This window comes from Oncorhynchus tshawytscha, linkage group LG26 (assembly GCF_018296145.1).
Source record: "Oncorhynchus tshawytscha isolate Ot180627B linkage group LG26, Otsh_v2.0, whole genome shotgun sequence".
NCBI lineage: Eukaryota > Metazoa > Chordata > Actinopteri > Salmoniformes > Salmonidae > Oncorhynchus > Oncorhynchus tshawytscha.
Window position 1 is genome coordinate 32,007,835 of NC_056454.1, and position 26,759 is coordinate 32,034,593.

Consider the following 26,759-nt stretch of genomic DNA (forward strand, 5'->3'; position numbering starts at 1 on the left):
GCCTCCCTCCTCTATAGCCTCCTCCTCCTCTATAGCCTCCTCTTCCTCCTCCTCTCTAGCCTCTCTACCTCCTCCTCTCTAGCCTCTCTATCCTCTTTTCACCTCCTCTCAGGGCTCTCAGGTGGAGGAAGGCACACTCTGCTTGTAGACGGCGTGGTATGCGTTACGGAGCAGCACATAGGGGAAGCAAGACTCCAGAAGGTCCATGGTCAGGAATGGGGACTCCTGCACAATCTGGTAGAGAAAACACATGGATGGATAAGGACACAACCCAAAATAAACACTGTGTGAACAAAGTTACACATAGGTTGCATCCCAAATGGCACCCTATTCCCTATATAAGTGCACAACTTTTGACCAGGGCCCACATACAGCTCTGGTCAAAAGTAGTGTGCTATACAAGGGAATAGGGTGCCATTTGGTATGCAGATTAAGTTTAATCACACTTTTGTGATCTTGCCTTGTTCTCTATGTTATCGGGGCAGAGTAGCCCCATGGATTAGGCAGCAGGGTGTGTGTGTGAGTGTGTGTGTTCTATCCTATGCCAGGTCCACTGCAGGATAAAGACTGTGGCTGATTCTTCCTTCTTTCCATTACAGTTGTCTTTCTATTCAACAACCTCCCTCCTGTAGATTATTCTTCAAAGGAAAGCAAATCTCCAGACCAATGAGTAAGCATCTCTGATCAAAAGACCATACATGTGTATGCATGACTGCATATGTAATTTTCAATACAGTCAGAAAGAAAATAGTGCTCTGTTCATTTTCCAAAGAAAATAGTGCTCGGCTCATTTTCCAGTAGAAAGAGGTTATGCGATTCTCTTCCTTTTCCTTCTACTTTGTGCTGGCCAATGCTAGTGAAAATGTTGACCTTGGAACCAACTGGTATATTACATGTGTTAGTTAGATGATGGCTAGATGATAATTAGATGATGTGACAATGTGTTAGATGATGGCTAGCTTAGTCATAATGCATGTCAAGTTCAAAGTTCAAGTGCTACAGTATACAGTAAAACTCCAATCTACTTGGACTATTGTAATCCTTATTTATAGTAAGCCTAACTTTATAAAACTGCAACTCTTAGTCATTCGGTTTGATATAGTGTCATCAATTTTTAGTATAGGACTCTCTCCTAAATGAATTTTCCAGGTCTCCTTTGGGAAACATTTCTTCTGGCCTAAACGGGACTTCCTGGTTAAATAAAGGGTTAAAATAGAACATTAATCTGCATCCCAAATGGCACCCTATTCCTTATATACTGCACTACTTTTGACCATGGCCTATAGGGCCCTATATAGTAGTGCACTATATAAGGAATAGGATGCCATTTGGGACTCATCCATACAGTATGTGACTCACCATATCCAGGAGCAAGTAGACAGATTCTCTGTTCCTTGTTGTGGTTTTGTCAGTCTCCTGGCCGATCTTCAGCAAACTGGAGGAGGCAAGCTGCACGGAAGAGAGAACCGTTTAAATCAGTTTCAACTGACTGTGTAGAAGAATGGTAAAGAACTAGAAACTTTAAGAACAACTTCAAAATGGGGCGGCAGATAGACTAGCGGTTAAGAGTGTTGTGCCAATAACCAAAATGTTGATGTTCCCTTGAGCAATGCACTTAACCCTAAATGCTCCTGTAAGTTACTCTGGATACGATTGTCTTCTAAACGACTCAAATGTAAACTTTAACACTGAAAGAAGCATGGTGTCTTTTCACAACGTTTCTACAAGTCACCAAGCTGCACCGGAGAAAACAACTCTCACACCGAGGGCCGGTTTCCCACACACAGATAAATCCTATTTCTGAACTAAACAGCAATTCAAACTTTTTGTCCTGCAATATTTATCTGTGTCTGGGGAAACCGGTCCTAAATGTATAGAAGCACTCGTGTCTCTTCTGTCACTTTCACAATGTTACTAGACATTTAAAGCACACTGTTACTAGACATTTAAAGCACACTGTTACTAGACATTTAAAGCACAATGTTACTAGACATTTAAAGCACAATGTTACTAGACATTTAAAGCACAATGTTACTAGACATTTAAAGCACAATGTTACCAGACATTTAAAGCACAATGTTACTAGACATTTAAAGCACAATGTTACTAGACATTTAAAGCACAATGTTACCAGACATTTAAAGTCTACCACTCTAACCTTGCCTCTTGGATTTTAACTAAACACTGCAGGGTTTCAAAGAGGATGGGGCTTGGGCTGCATCTCACATGGTATCAGACTGGAGACAGCATTACATATTTTAACACTGTTGTAGTAATACAATATTGGAGCGCAATACAAAGTAAGAGACATTTTATGAGGAATAATTCCAATGGAAACACAGAGGGGAAAACAAGGTTGGTGGTGTGCTGTACCCTCCTCAGCGATGCAGAAAAAGCCCCGGTATCCGGGAAAATTCATTTCTGATATTCAAATGAAAAATGATTTAGAATCACAGAAGGTTTATGGAACATTAATGTTTATCAATCCCGGTCATGAAAATAAAAAATGAAATAAAACAAATATCCTGCCTCCTCCCACACCGTGTGTAATAAATTCTTACACGACCTTGGCTCTGTCCCAAATAGCACCCTATTCCAGGGCCCAAAAGAAGTGCACTATATAGGGAAGTGTGCCATTTAGCATACACTCGCTACATTTTGAAAAACCCACCAGAGAGATTAAATAGGAAACAGATGAAAGAAGAGAGCTGCTTATAATACATAATAAGAAAGGGTGGAGAGAAATGTGTGGTATAAACCAAATGGACTACCACTATAAAACGTACTGCGAGGAACTCTTTGAGGCGGTCCTCGATGCTGCCCTTGTGGATGGTGAATAAAGCTGCAGCGATCTGGTTTATGGCTTTAGCCAGACAGTGGATGTTGTTGCAGTGACCTGTGAAAGGATGACAGACAAGTAGATATTAGTGTCTCGACTATGTCGTTAAACACTGCGGGTAAAACTATCTACTATATCTCCCTACAATGTTAACTTGAGACTAAACCACATCAATCCATATACACGGAACAACAAATGAACATAAAATGTCCTTAAGACATCTTTTTACTTACTGTATGTCACAGCACTATTAACAAAGGACTATTATGAAGGAACCATATCAAGTATAACAACAAATAGACTTAAAATGTACATAGGAACATTTACTTCATGTATCTAAAAACAGGTACCTTCAATAGCAGGGCTATACTGGGACATGACGTTGCTTGCCAAGGTGGGCATAGAGACCGCCACAAAGACCATCAGCAGGCACGCTATCTTGTACTCCTCCTCAGGACTGATGTTCTCTGTTACCAAAGAAAGGAAATGTCTGTTAACAAACCATCACCATGACAGCTTAACAGCACGACTTTATCTTGGCATCATGACATAGAGAAAAAAATATATAAAAAAATAGCAGTTTGGGGGAAATCGGGGGGATCCAATTTGGATATTATCTGAACACGAAGACCCTCTAGCCAAGACAAACTGCAATAAGGCTCTGTAATTAGCTGTAATTTATATTAACAGGACAACACTGGGAGATGATTCAACTATGTGGACCCAGCACGGGGTAGGAGTGCCTCCCAAATGGCATCCCATTCTCTATATTGCACTACTTTTGACCAGACCCTTATGGGTCTCCCTAAGGCCCTGGTCAAAAGTAGTGCACTACATAGTGAAAAGAGTGCCATTTGCATCCTAGGGGATGAAGTTGAGGGTTGATAACTATTTTGATATTAAACAGAGGTTTGTATAAGAACAGCAGGAGCATAATAGAAATGTCTTCGCTGGCCAAACGGCCTGCAGGGCTCTTAATGGCTCTGACAGAGTTAAAGCAATGTTATTGAGTATTTTCCTTAGAGCAACAGAGAGAGGCTGGGAACTTGAGGAGAGCCAGTGGTTTAGTCCCAAATGGCACCCTATTCCCTATATAGTGCACTACCTTTGACCAGACACCTATACAGGGGATAGGGTGCCATTTGGGATGCAAACAGAGGAATCTCTGGGAATAGGGTAACATTTGGGACATAGAGTGCATTCGGTAAGTATTAAGACCCCTTGACTTTTTCCACATTTTGTTAAATTACAACCTATTTCTAAAATCGATTAAATAGTTATTTTCCCCTCAATCTACAAACAATACCCCATAATGATAAAGCAAAAACAGGTTTAGATATTTTTGTCATAAAAAATTACATTTACATAAGTATTCTGACCGTTTACTTTGTACTTTGTTGAAGCACCTTTGGCAGCTATTAAAGTCTCACATCTTCTTGGGTATGACGCTACAGACTTGGCACACCTGTATTTGGAGAGTTTCTCCCATTCTTCTCTGCAAATCTTCTCAAGCTCTGTCAGGTTGGATCGGGAGCATCGCTGCACAGCTATTTTCAGGTCACTCCAGAGATGTTTGATCGGGTTCAATTCGGGGCTCTGGCTGGGTCACTCAAGGACATTCAGAGACTTGTCCCGAAGCCACTCCTGCATTGTCTTGGCTGTGTGCTTAGGGTCATTGTCCTGTTGGAAGGTGAAGAGTTCTCTGGAGCAGGTTTTCATCAACGATCTCTCTGTACTTTGCTCCGTTCATCTTTCCCTCGATCATGAGTCGTTTCCCAGTCCCTGCCACTGAAAAACATCCCCACAGCATGATACTGCCACCACCATGCTTCTCTAGATGAGACACTTGGCATTCAGGTCAATCTTGGATTCATCAGACCAGAGAATCTTGTTTCTCATGGCCTGAGAGTCCTTTAGGTGCTTTTTGGCAAACTCAAAGCGGGCTGTCAAGTGCCTTTTACTGAGGAGTGGCTTCCGTCTGGCCATTCTACCATAAAGGCCTGATTGGTGGAATGCTGCAGCAATGGTTGGCCTTCTGGAAGGTTTTCCCATCCCCACAGAGGAACTCTGGAGCTCTGTCAGAGTCACCATTGGGTTCTTGGTCACGTCCCTGACAAAGGCCCTTCTCCCCCGATTGGTCAGTTTGGCCCGGGCGGCCAGCTCTAGGAAGAGTCGTGGTGGTTCCAAACTTCTTCCATTTAAGATTGATGGAGACCACTGTGTTTGTGGGGACCTTCAATGCTTATGATATTTTTTGGTACCCTTCCCCAGATCTGTGCCTCGACTCAATCCTGTCTCGGAGCTCTACGGAAAATTCCTTCTACCCCATGGCTTGGTTTTTGCTCTGACATGCACTGTCAACCTGTGGGACCTTATATAGACAGGTGTGTGCCTTTCCAAATCATGTCCAATCAATTGAATTTACCGCAGGGTGACTCCAATCAAGTTGTTGATATATCATTTTGTAAACATTTCAAAAAACCTGTCATTATGGGGTATTGTGTGTAGATTGATGAGGATTTAAAAAAATGTAATACATTTTAGAATAAGGCTGTAACGTAACAAAATGTGGAAAAAGTGAAGGGATGCACATATGGAATGGACAGCACTTTGTGGATATGGCTGCAGGCTACATGACTTGACAAACTAATACCAGTGTGTATAAGCATCAACATGTCCTGTTAAGTAATACGTCCCTCGGGGGTGCTGGGGTGTTAAAACATTACCTAAAACAAAGCATGGCATATCTGTTGCGATTATGAAAAATTGACAGGACATGTATTTCTTTTTAATTTCTGAAAACATTAGTTTGATACATGACCTCAGCAGGGAATGTAGTTCTAATGCTTGTCCAACTCTCTCTCTCTTTGCCATTATTAACAGATTTACTTTCAAACTCTGAGATTTCAACAGCGAATCAGTCATCCCTATACACGGTGTTTGCACATGTAACTCAGGTTATGATGCATATGATAGCCATCGTCATTTCAGCTCAACAGCTAAACATAACCATTAATTCAAAATGTAAATTGCCGATTGACTAAATCCAAGATGTGCAGCAAACTAGTTCACATATGTGTTCTTGTTACAGTTTGTCATTATTCAACAATAATTTCATTGAATACACAATCATAGAGACTTCCTCAATGGTGCGTACAGAGAAATGGACTTCCATGTATCAGCTGTGTGATGAAGCAGTGTATGGAGTGTCCTATCTTACCTGACTTCTGGGAGGAGAGGGCCACCACTAAGGCAGGGTCTATCTCACAGGGCAGGCCTGCTGCAGAGGACAGCTCATACACATTCATGGCCACCTGATGATCAACATACAGGACATCAGAGAGTCAGTCTGCTTCAAACACAACAGCCATTTATATATCATATTAATAATATGAATAATATATGCCACTTAGCAGATGCTTTAATCGAAAGCAATTTACAGTACAGTGTATGTGATCCTTGTGCGAACTGAACCCACAACCTTGACCACATGAAGCATCAATTAAAGGTCCTACTGTGTTTCTCACCTTCATGTCGGTCTCTCTGGGAATGTGATCCTTGAAGTCCTCCACTGAGCTCACCAGGAATGGGATGTGGCACGACAACACCTGTTGACAAGAAGAAGATCATGTGTTACCTCAATACTAAGCCAGAAATATTTGATTTAACCAACTTCAGCACAGGGTGTAATATGAGAAATCAAGATAATTGTGTACTCTATTGTGTCAATATATGATGCCAATCAATTTAGAAACGAAGCATTTGTGTTTAGTGAGTCTGCCAGATCAGAGGCAGTAGGGATGACCAAGGACGTTCTCTTGATAAGTGCATGGAATTAGACAATTTTCCTATCCTGTTAAGCATAAAAAATGTAAGGAGTACTATTGGGTGTCAGGTAAAATGTAAGGAGTACTATTGGGTGTCAGGTAAAATGTAAGGAGCAAAAAGTACATGATTTTCTTTATGAATGTAGTGGAGTAAAAGTAAAAGTTGTCAAAAATATAAAAAGTAAAGTACAGATATCCCAAAAAACTACTTAAGTAGTACTTAAGTATTTAAGTACTTTACAAAACTGCCCACGGACAAGTCTGAAGTCGGTACCGCCAATGTGCCAACTACTGTCTGTAGCTTCTGAACTGTTTGGACTACAAACTAATATGGAAAGGGGAGATTCTGGTGGTGTTCCCCGTTTTGCTCTACGACCCCCACAAGTGTCACAGGACTCATCTGAAGGTAACCTTGTACCGGTAAAAAGAAATGAATGGAAGTAGTTTGTACCCCTACCAAAAATGGGGTTAAATATGGGTTAACATCTAAAAAAAATCATTTCTGAGCTTTTGAATATCTCCTAGATATAGGACAGACACTTTAAAACCTTATTCGTTATGATATCTTTTTTTACTCTCTGTTTTGCCATTCATGAAGGTGTTTCTATGAGCTATAGCAGTATTATTATCATTAGGATATATATTTTTTATATTGCTACAGGGGTCCTACAATTCAAAAGAGCCGACTTACATCTCGGAGTGCCTCCTGAGCCAGTGATCGGAATGAGAGGATAACGCCGATGATGGTCATCCGTTTCAGAACACTGTCGACTGCTATAACACCAAGACAAAAAACATGTGAGCCTCACAGACAACTGACATGTCTCTAGTCATTTTACTGGTATGCAAATAAGATTTAGATGTTATGTTACGTCACTTTTGCCCTTCAGCAGCCATAACCAAAGGTCCGTACGCAAAACAGTTATATTTATGGGAGAATGTATCACATATCTGTTGCTTATTTGGCCCTTGGCAGCACTGAGCCTAGTGTCTGTCTGGCACAGTAAGACTGACCAGGCCAGTAGAAATACAGACAGAGTACCCACATGAGAGCTTCTTGAACAGAGCAGCCATTTCTCCAGGCTTGTCAAAGCTGGTCCTCATCTGGGTCAAAACCTCAACGTTGTCCACCACCAGTTTCTGAAGAGGAGTAGAGGAGAAGAATGAGTTGAGGGAGACAGGGAGAGGAGTAGGAATGTGAGGGAAAGAGGAAGGAAGAGAAATAGGGAGATATATAGTATATATACAGTGCATTTGGAAAGTATTCAAACGTTCACTTTTTCCACAATTTGTTACAGCCTTATTCTAATATTGATTAAAACGGGATCTAAGCCATAAGAAGTTAACAGGATCGATATGACAACAGTCAGTGAAAGTGCAGGGCACCACATTCAAAACAACAGAAATCTCATCATTCGAATTCCTCAAACATACAAGTATTTTACACCATTTTAAAGATAAACTTGTTGTTAATCCCACCACAGTGTCCATTTTCAAAAAGGCTTTACTACGAAAGCACACCAAACTATTATGTTAGGTCAGTACCTAGTCACAGAAAAACACAGCCATTTTTCCAGCCAAAGAGAGGAGTCACAAAAAGCAGAAATTGAGATAAAATTAATCACAAACCTTTGATGATCTTCATCAGATGACACTCATAGGACTTCATGTTACACAATACATGTATGTTTTTGTTCGATAAAGTTCATATTGATATCCAAAAATCTCAGTTTACATTGGCGTGATACGTTCAGTAATGTTTTGCTTCCAAAACATCCGGTGATTTTACAGAGCCACATCAATTTACAGAAATACTCATCATAAATGTTGATGAAAATACAAGTGTTATGCATGGAACTTTAGATAAACTTCTCCTTAATGCAACCGGTGTCAGATTTAAAAAAAGCTTTATCCGAAAAAGCACACCATGCAATAATCTGAGTACAGTGCTCAGACAACAAAACAAGCCATACAGATATCCACCATGTTGTGGATTCAACAGAAGTCAGAAATAGCATTATAAATATTCACTTACCTTTGATGATCTTCATCAGAATGCACTCCCAGGAATCCCAGTTCTACAATAAATGTTTGATTTGTTCGATTAAGTCCATCATTTATGTCCAAATACCTCCTTTTTGTTCACGCGTTTAGTAAACAATCCAAACTCACAAGGTTTATGTAAACGTCTAATGTCAAAATCTACTTTGTGCATGACACAAGTTATTTTTTACAACAATTACCTTAGACAAATGATTTCACTTATAATTCACTGTATTACAATTCCAGTGGGTCAGACGTTTACATACACTAAATTGACTGTGACTTTAAACAGATTGGAAAATTCCAGAAAATGATGTCATGGCTTTAGAAGCTTCTGACAGGCTAATTGACATAATTTGAGTCAATTGGAGGTGTACCTGTGGATGTATTTCAAGGCCTACCTTCAAACTCAGTGCCTCTATGCTTGACATCATTGGAAAATCAAAAGAAATCAGCCAAGACCTCAGATTTTTATTTTTGTAGACCTCCACAAGCCTGGGTCATCCTTGGGAGCAATCTCCAAATGCCGGAAGGTACCATGTTCATCTGTACAAACAATAGTACGCAAGTATAAACACCATGGGACCACGAAGCCGTCATACCGCTCAGGAAGGAGATGCGCTCTGTCTCCTAGAGAAGAACGTACATTGGTGCAAAAAGTGAAAATCAATCCCAGAACAGCACAGTAAAACAACCTTATGAAGGTGCTGGAGGAAGCAGGTACCAAAGTATCTATATCCACATTAAAACAAGTCCTATATCGACATAACCTGAAAGGCCGCTCAGCAAGAAAGAAGCCACTGCTCCAAAACCACCATATAAAAGCCAGACTACGGTTTGCAACTGCACATGGGGACAAAGATCTGAAGAAATGTCCTCTGGTCTGATGAAACAAAATAGAACTGTTTGGCCGTAATGACCACCGCTATGTTTGGAGGAAAAAGGGGGAGGCTTGCAAGCCAAAGAACACCATGCAGGGAATTGAGTGCCATTTGGGACACAATCAAAAACAATTAGAGGCGTAGAATTGTCTGTGATGGGTGTCTTGGCGCAACGAGCCAAAGGATTGTTTTTGAAATGTTGAGACAGTCATGTGTGCCGCTTGCAATGCCTCACATGTCATCCACTCCTTCAGTTTACTTTGAGACAATTCGCCAAAAAAGTAACTTGATGACCACGACTCGGTGTGCACAGACTGAATAAAACCAATGCTTAATTCCTACATCTGATTGTGAATCAGATACCAAAACAATTTGTGCCAAAAATGTGCTTTTGTCCATTAAAATTACATGAACTTGATTAGAAATACAGTGTCAACATTGTTAATGTTGTAAATGACTATTGTAGCTGGAAACGGATGATTTTTTATGGAATATCTACATAGGCGTACAGAGGCCCATTATCAGCAACCATCACTCCTGTGTTCCAATGGCATGTTGTATTAACTTATCCAAGTTTATCATTTTCTGTGAAGGGAGTAGTACACAGCGCTGTACGAGATCTTCAGTTTCTTGACAATTTCTTGCATGGAATAGCCTTCATTTCTCAGAACAAGAATAGACTGATGAGTTTCAGAAGAAAGTTATTTGTTTCTGGCCATTTTGAGCCTGTAATCAAACCCACAAATACATATGCTCCAGTTCCTCAACTAGTCTAAAGAAGGACAGTTTTATTGATTCTTTAAAAATCAGCACAACAGTTTTCAGCTGTGCTAACATAATTGCAAATGATCAATTAGCCTTTTAAAACGATTGGATTAGCACAACATGCCATTGGAACACAGGAGTGTTGGTGATGGTTGCTGATAATGGGCCTCTGTACGCCTATGTAAATATTCCATTAAAAAAAGTTTCCAGCTACAATAGTCATGTAAAACATTAACAATGTCTACACTGTATTTCTGATGAATTTCATGTTATTTTAATGGACAAAAATGTGCTTTTCTTTCAAAAACAAGGACATTTCTAAGTGACCCCAAACTTTTGAACGGCAGTATATATCTATAAGGAATGATTTTGTGCCTAACCATAGTACCTTTTCATCCCAGTTACACTAAATCCAATCAAAGAGATTTTGCAGCTCTAAAGTGCAACACTAACCAAATAACAAGCCACGGAACGCAGAGGTCTACGTATGTACAGTACGTCTATTAGAAGTGATTTTGGTTCTGATGTAGGTTTATCAATAGGCTGGCTAGCTGCTTTCCTAACACTTACCATGAACCCATTTTGTCCCAGTCTAATGTACAGAACAAAAATATAAACACAACATGTAAAGTGTTGGACCCATGTTTAATGAGCTGAAATAAAAGATCTCAGAAATGTTCCATACGCATAAAAAAAATATTTCTCAAAAAATGTGGTGCACAAATTTGTTTACATCCCTGTTAGTGAGCATTTCTCCTTTGCAAAGATAATCCATTCGCCTGACAGGTGTTGCTAATTAAGCAGCATGATCATTACACATGTGCACCTTGTGCTGGGGACAAAAGGCCACTAAAATGTGCAGTTTTGTCACAAAACACAATGCCACAGATGTGTCTAGTTTTGAGGGAGTGTGTAATTGGCATGCTGACTTCAGGAATGTCCACCAGAGCTGTTTCCAGAGAATTTAATGTTAATCTCTCTACCATAAGCTGCCTCCAAAATTGAAAAGAATTTGGCAGTACATTTAACCGGTCTCACAAGCACAGACCACGTGTAACCATGCCAGCCCAGGACCTCCACATCCGGCTTCTTCACCTGCGGGATCGTCTGAGACCAGCCACCCAGACAGCTGATGAAACTGTGGGTTTGCATAATTGAAGAATCTCTGCACAAACTGTCAGAAACCATCTCATGGAAGCTCATCTGCGTGCTCGTTGTCCTCACCAGGGTCTTGACCTGACTGCAGATCGGCGTTGTAAACGACTTCAGTGGGAAAATGCTCACCTTCGATGGCCACTGGCACGCTGGAGAAGTGTGATCTTCACGGAAGAAACCCGGTTTCAACTTTCAGACAGCGTGTATGGTGTCGTGGCGGCAAGTGGTTTGCTGGATGCGGGGAGGTTATTTTATGGGCAGACATAAGCTACGGACAACAAACACAACTGTATTTTAACAATGGCAATTTGAATGCACAAGGGATACCGTGACGTGATCCTGAGGCCCATTGTAGTGCCATTCATCCGCCACCATCACCTCATGTTTCCGCATTATAATGCACAGCCCCACGTCGCAAGGATCTGTAGACAACTCCTGGAAATGTCCCAGTTCTGCATAGTCAAGGATCTGTAGACAACTCCTGGAAGCTGAAAATGGCCCCGTTCTTCCATGGCCTGCATACTCACCAGACATGTCACCAATTGAGCATGTTTGGGATGCTCTGGATTGCTGTGTACGATAGCGTGTTTCAGTTCCCGCCAATATCCAGCAAATGGTAGCCACTCCAGATACTGACTGGTTTTCTGATCCATGCCTCTACCTTTTTTTTAACACATCTGTGACCAACCACCACCCAGTCATGTGAAATTCATAGATTCATGGATTTATTTCAATTGACTGATATACTTATATGAACTGTAACTCAGTAAAATCTTTGAAATTGTTGCATATTGAGTTCATATTTTTGTTCAGTGTAAGAACTAATCAAAAAGATTTTGCTGACCATACAGAATTCCGTGGTCCTCTTTTTTTTAAACAGAATTCTTATTAGTTACCCAAAATTCAGTGAGGGTAGGGAACCTGATCCATCGTCAGTCAGTCAGCAGTAAGAGGTTAGCAGAAACCCCCACTGCCTCTGCTCTTCTCTGGGAAACACCTCATTAATGAATAATGAAGAAACAAACAAATTTGCTCCGCTGTGGGTCTGGTTCTGTTTCCAGGGAAAAAAAAAAAACTCTGCTTCTGGAAAGAGCCTCTAACCTCTATTGGCTCATACAAGGCAGTATCTCAAATGGCACCCTACTCCCTATATAGTGCACTACTTTTGACCAGATCCCATAGGAGACCGCCATAGGGCCTATGTCAAAAGTAGTACAATATATAGAGCAGGGGTGTCAAACATACAGGTCCAAACCAGCCCGGTTTGAGTAAAAAATAAATAATAATAAAACAAATCGATATACTTTAAAAATTGTATAACCAAATCAAAACTGTGTAGAAATGATAATGGACCTACATTCATACAATTTACTGACTGTCCAGCACACTGGCAATGAAATATTTAAAACATTCAGTGCAGCCCTGAAGACCGATTGCAGCCCGAGGCAAAATGAGTTTGACACCCCTGATATAGGGCACAGGGTCTCCTTTTGGAGCACACTAGGAATTAGAGAAGCGAGAAACCAGGGTCGTGTTCATTAGGCACCAAACGGAACAATGTCATCCTAAACTGGCATGGGACTATTTGGACCAATGAAAGAATATATGTATATTTTTTTTGTTACTATGGCCGAGTGCCCTAATGAACATTGACCCAGCCTGCCCTGAGTTAACCCTGGATTACCTATGGTCCTCAACCTGTAACCCCTGACCTCCATGACCCCTCACCTTGAGCTCAGCCACCTGGGAGGAGATATGCCACATGAGACTCTCACTGAGGAACTTCATCCCATAGGGCCCCAGCAGCTCTGACAGGGACCGCATTTCTGAGAAGAGGAGAAGAAGATGACTTTATTGTCCAATAAATGTCCAAAGGAAATTTGGCGTTCTGCTTTAAACCAACACAAGATGTCTTCTTCTGTATACATCATCTGTATACTTAAGGTGCTTTATCGTCCAAATGTCGAACATACATGCTTTTTTGTTTTATCCCAATCCTTCCGACATAAGATGGTAATGTTTTGTCAGTGATTCCTTGTGTCATCCAACACTGCTATTGCTATAAAAAAGCCATGTTTAAATATGCTAGATAGTAAATCATCAGACTCACTCTCAGTAACATGAATGTCTATTGGTGTCTAAAAGGACAATATAACTAATGAAGCTTACCTGAGATATCAGAATATTCCTCTGCATTGAAGGTGAGCTCGTTCTCCGTAGGCAGGTTGACAAAAGCCTTCATGGCTGGGAAGTAAGCAATGTGTCCGTTACTTACTTGGCGCAGTAAGGTCTCCAGATACCTGAAGTACAGAGAGAATGTATGGTGTCTGCGTCATTGAATGGAAGGCATGATCAAGGCTGGGATTCAAATCAATCAATTTCTCAGATGTTCACAGAGATCACGTTCACTGCCTTCCTGAAGACAAACAATGTATTCGAAACGCTTCAGTCTGGTTTTAGACCCCATCATAGCACTGAAACTGCACTTGTGAAGATGGTAAATGACCTTTTAATGGCGTCAGACCAAGGCTCTGCATCTGTCATCGTGCTCCTAGACCTTAGTGCTGCTTTTGATACCATCAATCACAACATTATTTTGGAGAGATTGGAAACCCAAATCTACACGGACAAGTTCTGGCCTGGTTTAGATCTTATCTGTCGGAAAGATAGAAGTTTCTCTGTGGATGGTTTGTCCTCTGACAAATCAACTGTACATTTCTGTGTTCCTCAAGGCTCCGTTTTAGGACCACTATTGTTTTCACTATATATTTTACCTATAGGGGATGTCATTCGGAAACATAATGTTAACTTTCACTGCTATGCGGAAGACACACATCGGTACATTTCGATGAAACATGGTGAAACTCCAAAATTGCCCTCCCTGGAAGCCTGTGTTTCAGACATAAGGAAGTGGATGGCAGCAAATGTTCTACTTTTAAACTCGGACAAAACATAGATGCTAGTTCTAGGTCCCAAGAAACAAAGAGATCTTCTGTTGAATCTGACAATTGTGGTACAGTTGTCTCTAAATAAAACTGTGAAGGACCTCTGCGTTACTCTGGACCCTGATCTCTCTTTGGACGAACATATCAAGACTGTTTCAAGGACAGCTTTTTTCCATCTACGTAACATTGCAAAAATGATAAACTTGCTTTTGTCACTTCTAGGTTAGACTACTGCAATGCTCTATTTTCAGGCTACCCAGATAAAGCTATAAATGAACTTCAGTTAGTGCTAAATATGGCTGCTAGAATCTTGACTAGAACCAAAATATTTTATCATATTACTCCAGTGCTAGCCTCTCTACACTGTTGTCCTGTTAAGGCAAGAGCTGATTTCAATCAATCCTTATCCCAGTCTGCTGTTCCCACATGCTTCAAGAGGGCCACCATTGTTCCTGTTCCCAAGAAAGCTAAGGTAACTGAGCTAAACGACTACCGCCCCGTAGCACTCACTTCCGTCATCATGAAGTGTTTTGAGAGACTAGTCAAGGACCATATCACCTCCACCCTACCTGACACCCTAGACCCACTCCAATTTGCTTACCGACCCAATAGGTTCACAGACGACGCAATCGCAACCACACGGCCCTAACCCATCTGGACAAGAGGAATACCTATGTGAGAATGCTGTTCATCGACTACAGCTCAGTATTTAACATCATAGTACCCTCCAAACCCATCATTAAGCTCGAGACCCTGGGTCTCGACCCCGCCCTGTGCAACTGGGTACTGGACTTCCTGACGGGCCACCCCCAGGTGGTGAGGGTAGGTTACAACATCTCCACCATGCTGATCCTCAGCACTGGGGCCCAACAAGGGTGCGTTCTGAGCCCTCTCCTGTACTCCCTGTTCACCCACGACTGCGTGGCCATGCACGCCTCCAACTCAATCATCAAGTTTGCAGACGACACTACAGTGGTAGGCTTGATTACCAACAACGACGAGACGGCCTACAGGGAGGAGGTGAGGGCCCTCAGAGGGTGTCATCAGGAAAATAACCTCACACTCAACAAAACAAAAGAGATGATCGTGGACTTCAGGAAACAGCAGAGCAGCACCCACCCCCATCCACATCGACGGGACAGTAGTGGAGAGGGTAGAAAGTTGTAAGTTCCTCGGCATACACATCACGGACAAACTGAATTGGTCCACCCACACAGACAGCGTTGTGAAGAAGGCGCAGGAGGCTGAAGAAATTCGGCTTGTCACCAAAAGCACTCACAAACTTTTACAGATGCACAATCGAGAGCATCCTGTCGGGCTGTATCCCCGCCTGGTACGGCAACTGCTCCGCACACAACCGTAAGGCTCTCCAGTGAGGTCTGCACAACGCATCACCGGGGGCAAACTACCTGCCCTCCAGGACACCTACACCACCCGATGTCACAGGAAGGCCATAAAGATCATCAAGGACAACAACCACCCGAGCCACTGCCTGTTCACCCCGCTATCATCCAGAAGGCGAGGTCAGTACAGGTGCATCAAAGCTGGGACCGAGAGACTGAAAAACCGCTTCTATCTCAAGGCCATCAGACTGTTAAACAGCCACCACTAACATTGAGTGGCTACTGCCATACATGTAAAAAATGTATCATTAGCCACTTTAAACAATGCCACTTAATATAATGTTTACATACCCTACATTACTCATCTCATATGTATATACTGTACTTGATACCATCTACTGCATCTTGCCTATGCCGTTCTGTACCATCACTCATTCATATATCTTTATGTACATATTCTTCATCCCTTTACACTTGTGTGTGTGTATATAAGGTAGCTGTTGTGCAATTGTTAGGTTAGATTACTCGTTGGTTAATACTGCATAGTCGGAACTAGAAGCACAAGCATTTTGCTACACTCGCATTAACATCTGCTAACCATGTGTATGTGACAAATAAAATTTGATTTCAAGGTTTTACTGCTAACCTACAAAGCATTACATGGGCTTGCTCCTAAACATCTCTCTGATTTGGTCCTGCCGTACATACCTACACGTACGCTACGCTCACAAGACGCAGGCCTCCTTATTGTCCCTAGAATTTCTAAGCAAACAACTGGAGGCAAGGCTTTCTCCTATAGAGCTACATTTTTATGGAATGGTCTGCCTATCCATGTGAGAGATGCAGACTCGGTCTCGACCTTTAAGTCTTTATTGAAAACTCATCTCTTCAGTAGGTCCTATGATTGGGTGTAGTCTGGCCCAGGAGTGTGAAGGTGAACGGAAAGGCACTGGAGCAACGAACCGCCCTTGCCGTCTCTGCCTGGCCGGTTCCCCTCTTTCCACTGGGATTCTCTGCCTCAAACCCTATTACAGGGGCAGAGTCACTGGCTTACTGGTGCTCTTTCATGCCATCCCTAGGAGGGTTGCGTCACTTGAGTGGGTTGAGTCACTGACGTGATCTTCCTGTCCGGGTTAGCGCCCCCCCCTTGGGTTATGCCGTGGGGGAGATCTTCGTGGGCTATACTCAGCCTTGTCTCAGGATGGTACGTTGGTGGTTGGAGATATCCCTCTAGTGGTGTGGGAGCTTTGCTTTGGCAAAGTGGGTGGGGTTATATCCTGCCTGTTTGGCACTGTCCGGGGGTATCGTCACACGGGGCCACAGTGTCTCCTGACCCCTCCTGTCTCAGCCACCATTATTTATGCTGCAATAGTTTGTGTCGGGGGGCTAGGGTCAGTCTGTTATATTCTTGGAGTATATCTCCATTCTTATCCGGTGTCCTGTGTGAATTTAAGTATGCTCCCTCTAATTCTCGCTATCTTTCTCTCTCTCTCTTGGAGGACCTGAGCCCTAGGACCATGCCTCAGGACTACCTGGCCTGATGACTCCTTGCTGTCCCCAGTCCACCTGGTCGTGCTGCTGCTCCAGTTTCAGCTGTTCCGCCTGCGGTTATGGAACCCTGACCTGTTCACCGGACGTACTACCTGTCCCAGACCTGCTGTTTTAAACTCTCTAGAGACAGCAGGAGCGGTAGAGATACTCTGAATGATCGGCTATGAAAAGCCAACTGACATTTAGTCCTGAGGTGCTGACCTGTTGAACCCTCTACAACCACTGTGATTATTATTATTTGACCCTGCTGGTCATCTATGAACATTTGAACATCTTGGCCATGTTCTGTTATAATCTCCACCCGGCACAGCCAGAAGAGGACTGTCCACCCCTCATAGCCTGGTTTTTTCCTAGGTTTTTCCTAGCCACTGTACTTCTACGCTTGCATTACTTGATGTTTCGGGTTTTAGGTTGGGTTTCTGTACAGCACTTTGTGACATCAGCTGATGTAAAAAGGGCTTCATAAATAAATTTGATTGATTGATGGTTCACCGAGGATGTTGGCTCAAGCAGAAAACCCTTTCAAACTCAATCGCAGTGCACAGGACATTTATTTGCGTTTGTTTGAATCAAGGCCTAAATCTGTTATTCATAGACAGGCAGAAAGAGGACATTTGTATTGCTTGTGCCAGTTGGTGTAGAGGCTGGTGATGGTAGGTTTGGGTTAAGGGGGTTAAAGAGTGCAGGGGTTAAATAGTTTGGGAGTTAAGGGGTTAAAGAGTTCGGGGTTAAGGAGTTAAGGGGTTTAGGGGTAAGGGGGTTTAGGGGTTAAAGAGTTAAGGGGGGTCAAAGAGTTCAGGGGTTAAAGAGTTTTGGGGGGTGAGGAGTTATGGGGGTAAGGAGTTATGGAGGGTAAGGAGTTATGGGGGTAAGGAGTTATGGGGGTAAGGAGTTATGGGGGGTAAGGAGTTAGGAGGGTTAAGGGGTTAGGGTTAAGGGCTCACCAGTTGGTGTAGAGGCTAGTGATGGTTGGTTCTCCGTGACTGTCCAGATGTTGCGTCTGCTGCAGCAGCACGTTGTTGAACACCCTGGTGATATCTATCTGAACATAGTTCTCTATGCTCTGGAGTACAGTCATGTAAGCCCTGACACTGGTCAGCAGCTCAGATGGTTTGGCTATCTCCTGGGTCGCCTGGTTATACATGGTCATCCCCACGATAGACCTAGAGAAGGAACAAAACAGGATCGATCAGTCAATCAATCAAAGGCATGATGAAGAATTCTTTATATTTCATTGACAGGGATGCAGAGAGGGAATTCATCATGTCCAGGAATTTGATATTTGACTGGCAGATCCAACAGTTAAGATTGGAATAATAGGGATCAATCAATCAAATGTTCTTATAAAGTCCTATTTACAACAGCAGATTATATCTGTTACTGGTAGTTACATGGACTCCAGGGAGTTTGGGCGACTCTTCAACAACGTTCAACAATGGCTGTATTGTTTTCCCTAATGCCTAACCTTTCCGTATTTCTACGTAGATAACTTGGTGTGGAGTGGGCAGATCTGATCCAACATGGCAGGGTTAAAAAACTATGGCGCAACAAGTGGTAAAAAGCTTTTTCACACCCTGACCGAGCATTAGGAACATTTTGTAAATAACTAGCCACTTTTCCCTTCTGTCTGAAGTGTGCTGGGAACTGGGAACCTAAGAGCAGTAAAACTTTTATCCTGCGCTGATCTGGAGGAGCAGGGTGGAGTGGTAAGTGGCGGTAATTGGGTATGTGTGTGAGCCCTCGCCTCTGTGGGAAGCCTGGAGAGTGGAGGGGTTCACGGCACTGTGGAGAGGGGCCAGCCAACGCACCCTCCCCTCTCACACACACACACACACCAGCCAAAGCACCAACGTCACAACCCCAACTCCCACAGTGGAAAATACCTGTTACTCTCCAGCACAATGTTTATTTCATTGGACCGGTCAGGCCCCATTCTGGATGCATGTCAAAAATCATTCTGACCCCAAAAAACGTTTGTCTGTTGGACTAATAAATCACTCACATATAACATCAAACCCCGGAGAGGTTTTTTGTTAAACTCTGTCTAGGGATTTTAATTAAAATTAACAAATGGATGACAATGTTCCTTGATGTATAACAACAAACTAAGCCTCCTTCCTTTTGCATGAGATAGTCAATGGATTGGTGTTTGGGGAGGAGAGACAGATTTCATAACTGACCAGCTAACGTTACAACACAGTGGTGTCATGATGTTGGCCGGGGGGTAGGTTTATGACAGTTATAAATACCTCTTCCCCCCTTTTTCCTCTCTCTACCCTACTGATGTTACATTTGAAAACCCCTTGGTTAACATTGAGATTCTGGGAACACCAGAAGGTGGGGGGAAATGAACTATATTCTGGTAACCCGACCAATTGAACATATGCAGTGGTACTTAATGAATATGATGTCAGTTCGGTTGTCATCTGAGACATTCTCATCAATGATAAGATGACAAACTCTACAGTGTAAAGCCTACACAGAGTTAGAGTTATCGGATTCACATGGAATTGTTGTTCAATTTAAATGTTTGAATATGAAATTATTCATGATGGGATGAAATGTGATTTTAGCTTCTAAAATGTGAGAATTAGGTTTTCATGAGTGAATTAGGCCCGACTCAGTGGCCCACCCACGTGAAGATACACAGGTTGTAAACTATGAAACACACCCCTTGTCTCCCTCCACTATATAAGCCCTTGACGAAAATGTAACCTCCTGCTCCGAGGATGTGAGGACGATGGTCCGATGTCAGAATGGTTCAGATAATAACTACAGAACGAAGCCAACATCAGCGTGAGCTTTGATTGCGAATGGTATGAACTTTGAACTCTTATTCACTACAGAAGTGATACCTCCTAGCCGTTGAGTTAGCAACAGCAGCTGCAAACGAGGGTTAGGAAGGAACAGACAGAGTATCCCGTCTATCACACAATGGGTGGTAATTTAGAATGCATAAGACACTGTATTTACGATAGCACAGATTCTTCCTTTGTCCCTCAGTCTTCCCGCTCTTTCAGTCAAACCCAGCCCCTTTCTTTTGTGTAACCAGCTGTCATATCTGTTCTGCCCGCTAGGGACGTTTTCCTTTATGACGTAATTTGTAATCAAGGTATAATTCATTCTTTGTATATGTAATTTCTGTGTGATTAGTTAGGTATTTAGTAAATAAATAATGAAACCTTATTTTGTATTGCTGATTCAACTTGTTAGCCAGGATTCGTGAAGATAACCAATAATTTACAACTTTCAGATGAGACTGAATTCAGGTGACGATTAATATTGACTCCTATTGATGTAAAATATTACTAGGTCTTGAAGAGTTTATTCGGAAGATAACAGCTCTATAAATATTATTTCGTGGTGCCCCGACTCTCTAGTTAATTACATTTACATGATTAGCTCAATCAGGTAATATTAATTACGGATAAATTATTTTATAGAATAGCATGTCATATCACTTAATCCGGCATAGCCAAAGACACGACAGTGGGAAGCCATCAGACTATCTGCAGGAATTCACTCATAGCCTCCTGTGAGGATTCGTGTTTGGATTCCCTAAGTTTGTGTGTGTGTGTGTTCATGCACATGTGCGATCATAAATATGCGTGTGTCTGTGTGCAAGCATGTGTGTGTACTCACTTGGTGAAGCGGATCTCCAGGTGTGAGGTGAGGTACTCCCTGGGAGTGAAGGTGTGTTCCCATATCACCATGTTGGGTACATAATTGATGGAGAAACACAGCTCGGATAGCGCTGTGTGAAGCTTATCCAGGCTAGGAACACAGACAGTTAGGCAGACATTAAAACCTCATTTCGTTCAGATTAAAGGGGAAATCTGTGACAGAGCAGATGGATTAAGTTCCTCCAGCACCACAGTTAATGTTGTTTTTACACATCACTTTTTTAGCCCAGACCTGAATCTATGTTATCCTAGCCCTGGTCATGGTCTGTTTCTATGCAGCTTAATGGACGCTGAGAATTAGGAGTATAGTAGTAGAGTTTGGACCAAATTCAAGTGGAATACCCAGAGCAGGGAGGGCAAGTGATGGCAGTAAATCTTAGCATGGTATTTTTAACACACAGTGGAAGATGAGGTTGCAAAACCATGTCTGCATCCCAAATGGCATCCTATTCCCTATGTAGTGCATTACTTTTGACCGTTGTCCACAGGGCTCTGGTCAAAAGTAGTGAATTTTGTAGAGAATAGGGTGCCTTTTGGGACACACACAGACCATGACTTACAAAACCATCCAATAACAGTGCGCTGTTGAAAATATCTGAAAGTGGATAGGTGGTCATGGAGAGGGGGAGGGGAACAGGTAGCCTAGTGGTTAAGAGCGTTGGGCCAGTAACAAAAGGTCGCTGGTTCGAATACCCGATCAGACTTGGTGAAAAATCTGTCGATGTGCCCTTGAGCAAGTCACTTAACCGTAATTGCTCCTGTAAGTCACGCTGGAAAAAAGTGACACAAATGTAAATGTCTCCATTTCATCTTTTCTTGATTCCTCCAAATCGAGCATAGACACATTGGGAAAGAGACCCTACAGAGTGTACACTACTTACTTGGTGACCAGCAGCCTGTTCTTCCTCATGCTCTCTACTCCAGGCTTCTCTCTCTCAGGTTCTCCTTTCTTCCCCGTCTGCTTCTTTGACTTCTTGTTCACCGCCTGACTGATGGTTTTGGCACAATGTTTTGGCAGCAGCTGCAACAGGAGCACAGCAGGGACAGGAAACCCCCTTTAACACTCACAGACCAATAAGGAATGAAGTGACAAATTATGTTTCCAAGGCACTTAGTTGGGACGTGCACAATGTAGGATATATGGTATTCTATTTACTAGGCTTGGGCGGTATACAAATGATTTTTTTGAAGTTTTTCAATAAATGTGAACATTTGTAGCTACTTAAGTTATTACCTGCAGTCAACTTGTGCAATATGTTAGGAGATAAAGCAGATTGCATTTTTCATTTTACCTGTCACATTATTTTAAATGATGAAGCTTACCATAGTTCCCTAGAACAGTTGATCCAGTCGGGTGTTTGTTAGTAAATAGCACAACAGGAGACAGCAGGAGCTGGTGAACCCATAGTGTTCTATATCTATCAGAGTCTCTGCTGTGCGGCGCACATGAGCTGATGAACTTATTACACTTGGATACAATTCACTACTAAATGTTTGCCAACAGATATCTTAATGGCTTTCTGCCAGAAGTCAAAGAGATCTGGATGAGTTCTGTACAGATGCCATTTTTTCCCTGTGTTTCCTACTAGTGTTTTTTCCCCTCCTCCTTCTCCCATCTGCGCCATGTACACACGCTGCTCTTCTTTCAGTAAAGCATGAATCACAACTTTCTCCATTTGCACAATTTCTCCTGTCCACTTTCACTTGTAAAATGTCCACCCTCACTGTAAATGGGATTCAGTAACAACAGGCTATGCTTTTATAACTTTATGAGCTGGATTTGCCGGTCTTTGCAATTAGCTTGTTTGGTTTCAAACGTTAGCATTTAGCTAACAGCTTCTATATGATTTTGCTATTAGTTCGTGCTAATTCTGTTAGCATTCTGGTAATAGCGGCCCAATGGGCTTTTCTTGTGTTTTTAGCGCACAGTTGTGTGTTATCCGGTAATACAGTAAATCCCAGGATGCGAGAAGGATGATATAGCAATATGAAAATTTGGATACCGCCCAAGCCTATTTACCTGTACATGACAGAAATAGAATTTTGAAAAGTATCTGACTTAAGACCTACATTGAGTCAGTCATCAGTTGAAAAACTTAAATGGCTAGTAAATAGGTCCAACATACTAACATACAATAGTTCCAACACACAGATAACAAGGCATGAACTCAATGTACCTTACGGGCCTGTTTTCCAGACTCAGATTAGGCCTAAATGACGAGGCTTAACCTGTGTCTGGGAGACCGGCCCTTCTCAGTAATTATAATAAATGAGATAGCTAGGAATGACACGAGAGCAGACCCAGACCACTCCTACCAAACAGTAAAAAAAAAAAAAAAAGTTAAAATACATTACACATTTCGTAATGACAGAATGCATTTGAAACTTCACGCACAGTAAAACTTGTGTAGGACTTTGGCCTAATGAAATTATTTTAACCACAGGAGTGGGGAAAAAGGTGCTTGTACATTAATAAGCAAAGACAAAGACGGCCTTAACGATACGTAATAAAATAAAGAGGACACTTCAACAAGCCTATTTCATACCATAGCCTGCTGAATTTGCAAGACGACTCGTCTTTCATTTAAATTTTGGCACAAATTAAAAATGTTGCACTGACTCACCCATAGACTGATGTTTCAGCATTGTATAAAATAAGAGTTCAGCCTTCGACTAGCCACGTGCGACATGCACGAGCAGTTACAAGCCTGCTTGAGTTAGCGGCAGGTGGACGAGCAATATCCACCATTGTCGTGTGGCTGAAGCCTGATCTGGAAAGAGAAGCTAAGTGAAGCTGGCTAGCTTTAGAAAATCCTGAGTAGATCAAGCTTGTATCGTAATATAGCCCTCTGGTCGCTTAGTGTGGACTGTGATTAATCACCATGACAACAGAACCTCACCTGGTCGCTGAGCGTGCACTGTGATTAATCACCATGACAACAGAACCTCACCTGGTCGCTGAGCGTGCACTGTGATTAATCACCATGACAACATAACCTCACCTGGTCGCTGAGCGTGCATTGCTCGGTGCAGATGTCTGTGATGAGGTTGCGGGCCTGTTTAGCCATCTCATCCAGAAACATGTTGCACAGGGACAAGCTACGGTCGCCTATGTGATGCCTCTGTAGGAAGGAGGGAAAAGGGGAAGAAAATGTTATCCAGGGTAAAGCAGTTTGCACTATAGGAGATTGGCTGGTGGATGGTTAGGTGAACGGCTGTTTGTTAGCCTGGTCCCAGATCTAACTCCTTCAGTAATTTGTCAATGCCAAACAGATCTAGGACCAGACTAGCGGTTTGTGAATAGCAAAAAGTTCTAGGTAGGTAGAGAGGTCTGAGTGAACCTGTCATTCATAGGTAGCCAACCCTTAACAGTACACACTGACTGAACAGCACACACCGCCACGCTCTAAAACTGGTCACACAGTCTCCACAAACAACTCTGGTCAAACAGAATAGCTCACAGAATAGGGCTGCGGGCAGCTGAGCGGAAACGGAGGAAAACTAAACTTTCGGAGGACCTACCATGCTTCCACTCCCTCCTCTCTACCTTCTCTTCCTCTGTGTACGTGCTAAAGCTGCTTTCTATCTCTTTACATTTCAAGCTTCTGCCTTTAACCCCAGGAAACTGTTTTCCACCTTCTCTTCCCTCCTTAATCCTCCACCTCCTCCTTCCTCACTGATTACTTTGCCAACCACTTTGAAAAGGTCGACAATATCCACTCCTCATTCACTCAGCCTACGGAGTCCACTGGTCCCACTATTACAGAACTACCTTACACCTTGACCTCCTTCTCCCCTCTCTCTCCGTATTAAATCCTGCAACTAGTGATGTCCAGCCGCCTGACAACCTGCTCGCTCGACCCCATGCCCTTCTCCAGACCATCTCTGGAGACCTTCTTCCATTCCTCATCAAGATGGCCAATGTTGCTCCCCTCCTCAAGAAACCAACTCTTGACCCCTCTAATGTCAAAAGCTATAGACCAGTACCCCTTCTTTCCTCTTTCCAAAACCGTGAGCGTGCTTTTGAGTGAAATGTTATGTTTGTGTATCAAATCAGTGCTTAGAGCATTGGGCCAGTAACTGAAAGGTTGCTAGATCGAATCCCCGAGCTGACAAGGTAAAAATCTGCCGTTCTGCCCCTGAGCAAGGCAGTTAACCCACTGTTCCCTGGGCGCCGAAGACGTGGATGTCGATTATGGCAGCCCCCCCCACCTCTCTGATTCAGAGGGGTTGGGTTAAATGCGGAAGACATATTTCATTTGAATGCATTCAGTTGTACAACTGACTAGGTATCCCCCTTTCCCTTTCCCCAAATCAATGCTACTTTTCTAATAACCCATTAGCTAGGTTCATGCAGGTGACTGACTGATTGTGTATGGAGGAATCCTCACTATCACTGATATGGAACTTGGCAGGACTCCCAGAATGTTGCTATGGGAACAACCAAAGTTTCAAGGTCTCAACTTGGAGAGAGAAATCCTCATGAGGTATTGGTCAGCAACATGTGTGAACCACCGGTAATGATTCATTAATCATGCTAAATCATGCAAATATAACTTGTCTGTGTACAGTATAGCTGTATATAAGAAAACTGCTGGGACTGCCCCAAGGGAGCTTCTGATAGACCTGCACGGTGTGCAGAGTTTTTTGTAACCTGTTGTAAGCTTGCTCATAAAAGAGTGATTAATTTAAGCTCGACTTTAGGTGTCCCTGGTGTTGAATTTCCACCACACTTTCTATGACCAACTCTCTCGTTATCGCTCTCAGAACGATCTTCTTGACCCTAACCAGTCGGGCTTCAAGACGGCTCACTCAACTGAGAACTCTCTCCTCTGTCACGGACGCTCTCCGCTCTGCCAAAGCTAACCCTCTCTCCTCTATTCTCATCCTCCTAGATATATATCCACTGCCTTCATCACTGCCAACCATTAGATTGAGATTGTACTCTCCACTCTCAAGGCTGGGTGTTTCAGGCTCTGCACACTTTTGCATTGAGTCCTACCAGGCAGGTTGCTCATACCAGGTGACATGGAGAGGAGTCTGCATCACATGCTCTCAATACTGGTGTCCCAGTGTCTCAGTTCTAGGTCCTCTCCTCTTTTGTCAACACAAAGTCACTCGGCTCCATCAAATCCTCACATGATCTCTCCTATCATTGCTATGCGGATGACACTCCTAGGTGGCGACATGTCTGCCCGGCACGCAGAGATACATCTCAGCTTGGATGTTGGCCCATCACCTGAAGCTCAATCCAATTGAGAAGACGGAGCGGCTCTTCCTCCCAGATAAGACCTGCACGCTCTAAGACCTCTCCATCACGGTGGACAACTGTGTCCCCCTCCCAGAGTGCAAAGAACCTTGGCATGACCATTGACAACACGCTGTCATTCTCTGCAAACATCAAAGCAGTGACTCGCTCCTGCAGGTTCATGCTCTAGTCTACAACATCCATAGAGGTCCCCTGTTGCTCAGTTGGTATAGCATGGTGCTTGCAATGCCAAGATAGTGGGTTTGATTCCCGGGACCTCCCATACATAAAAATGCATGCATGACTAAGCCGCTTTGGATAAAAGTCTGCTAAATAGCATATATTACACTGAGTGTACAAAACAATAAGAACACCTTCCTTATATTGAGTGGCACCCACTTTTTCCTTCGGGACAGCCACAAATCGTCGGGACATGGACTCTATTAGGTGTCGAAAAACCTCATTACATGTTGACTCCA

At 42.8% G+C, this 26,759-nt stretch overlaps 1 protein-coding gene across 8 annotated transcripts in view; it reads right to left on the minus strand.

Moving 5' to 3' along the window:
* Positions 1-26,759, minus strand: part of nckap1 (NCK-associated protein 1) — a 63,776-nt gene continuing 37,017 nt past the window's right edge. For 5 of the 8 annotated variants that reach the window (XM_024389594.2, XM_042306487.1, XM_024389597.2 and 2 more), the window contains 14 exons: positions 24,035-24,154; positions 21,914-22,053; positions 20,992-21,123; positions 18,294-18,512; positions 13,680-13,810; positions 13,239-13,336; positions 7,713-7,806; positions 7,358-7,440; positions 6,367-6,447; positions 6,060-6,153; positions 3,190-3,306; positions 2,787-2,896; positions 1,360-1,449; positions 2-234 (listed from right to left, as the gene is read on the minus strand). In XM_024389594.2, coding sequence (XP_024245362.1) covers positions 118-234; positions 1,360-1,449; positions 2,787-2,896; positions 3,190-3,306; positions 6,060-6,153; positions 6,367-6,447; positions 7,358-7,440; positions 7,713-7,806; positions 13,239-13,336; positions 13,680-13,810; positions 18,294-18,512; positions 20,992-21,123; positions 21,914-22,053; positions 24,035-24,154 — 1,626 coding nt within the window. In that variant the 3' untranslated portion in view covers positions 2-117. Of the gene's footprint in view, positions 235-1,359; positions 1,450-2,786; positions 2,897-3,189; positions 3,307-6,059; positions 6,154-6,366; positions 6,448-7,357; positions 7,441-7,712; positions 7,807-13,238; positions 13,337-13,679; positions 13,811-18,293; positions 18,513-20,991; positions 21,124-21,913; positions 22,054-24,034; positions 24,155-26,759 lie in introns of all 8 variants that reach the window. The other 3 variants (XM_024389599.2, XM_024389598.2, XM_024389593.2) reach the window with 2 other exon arrangements.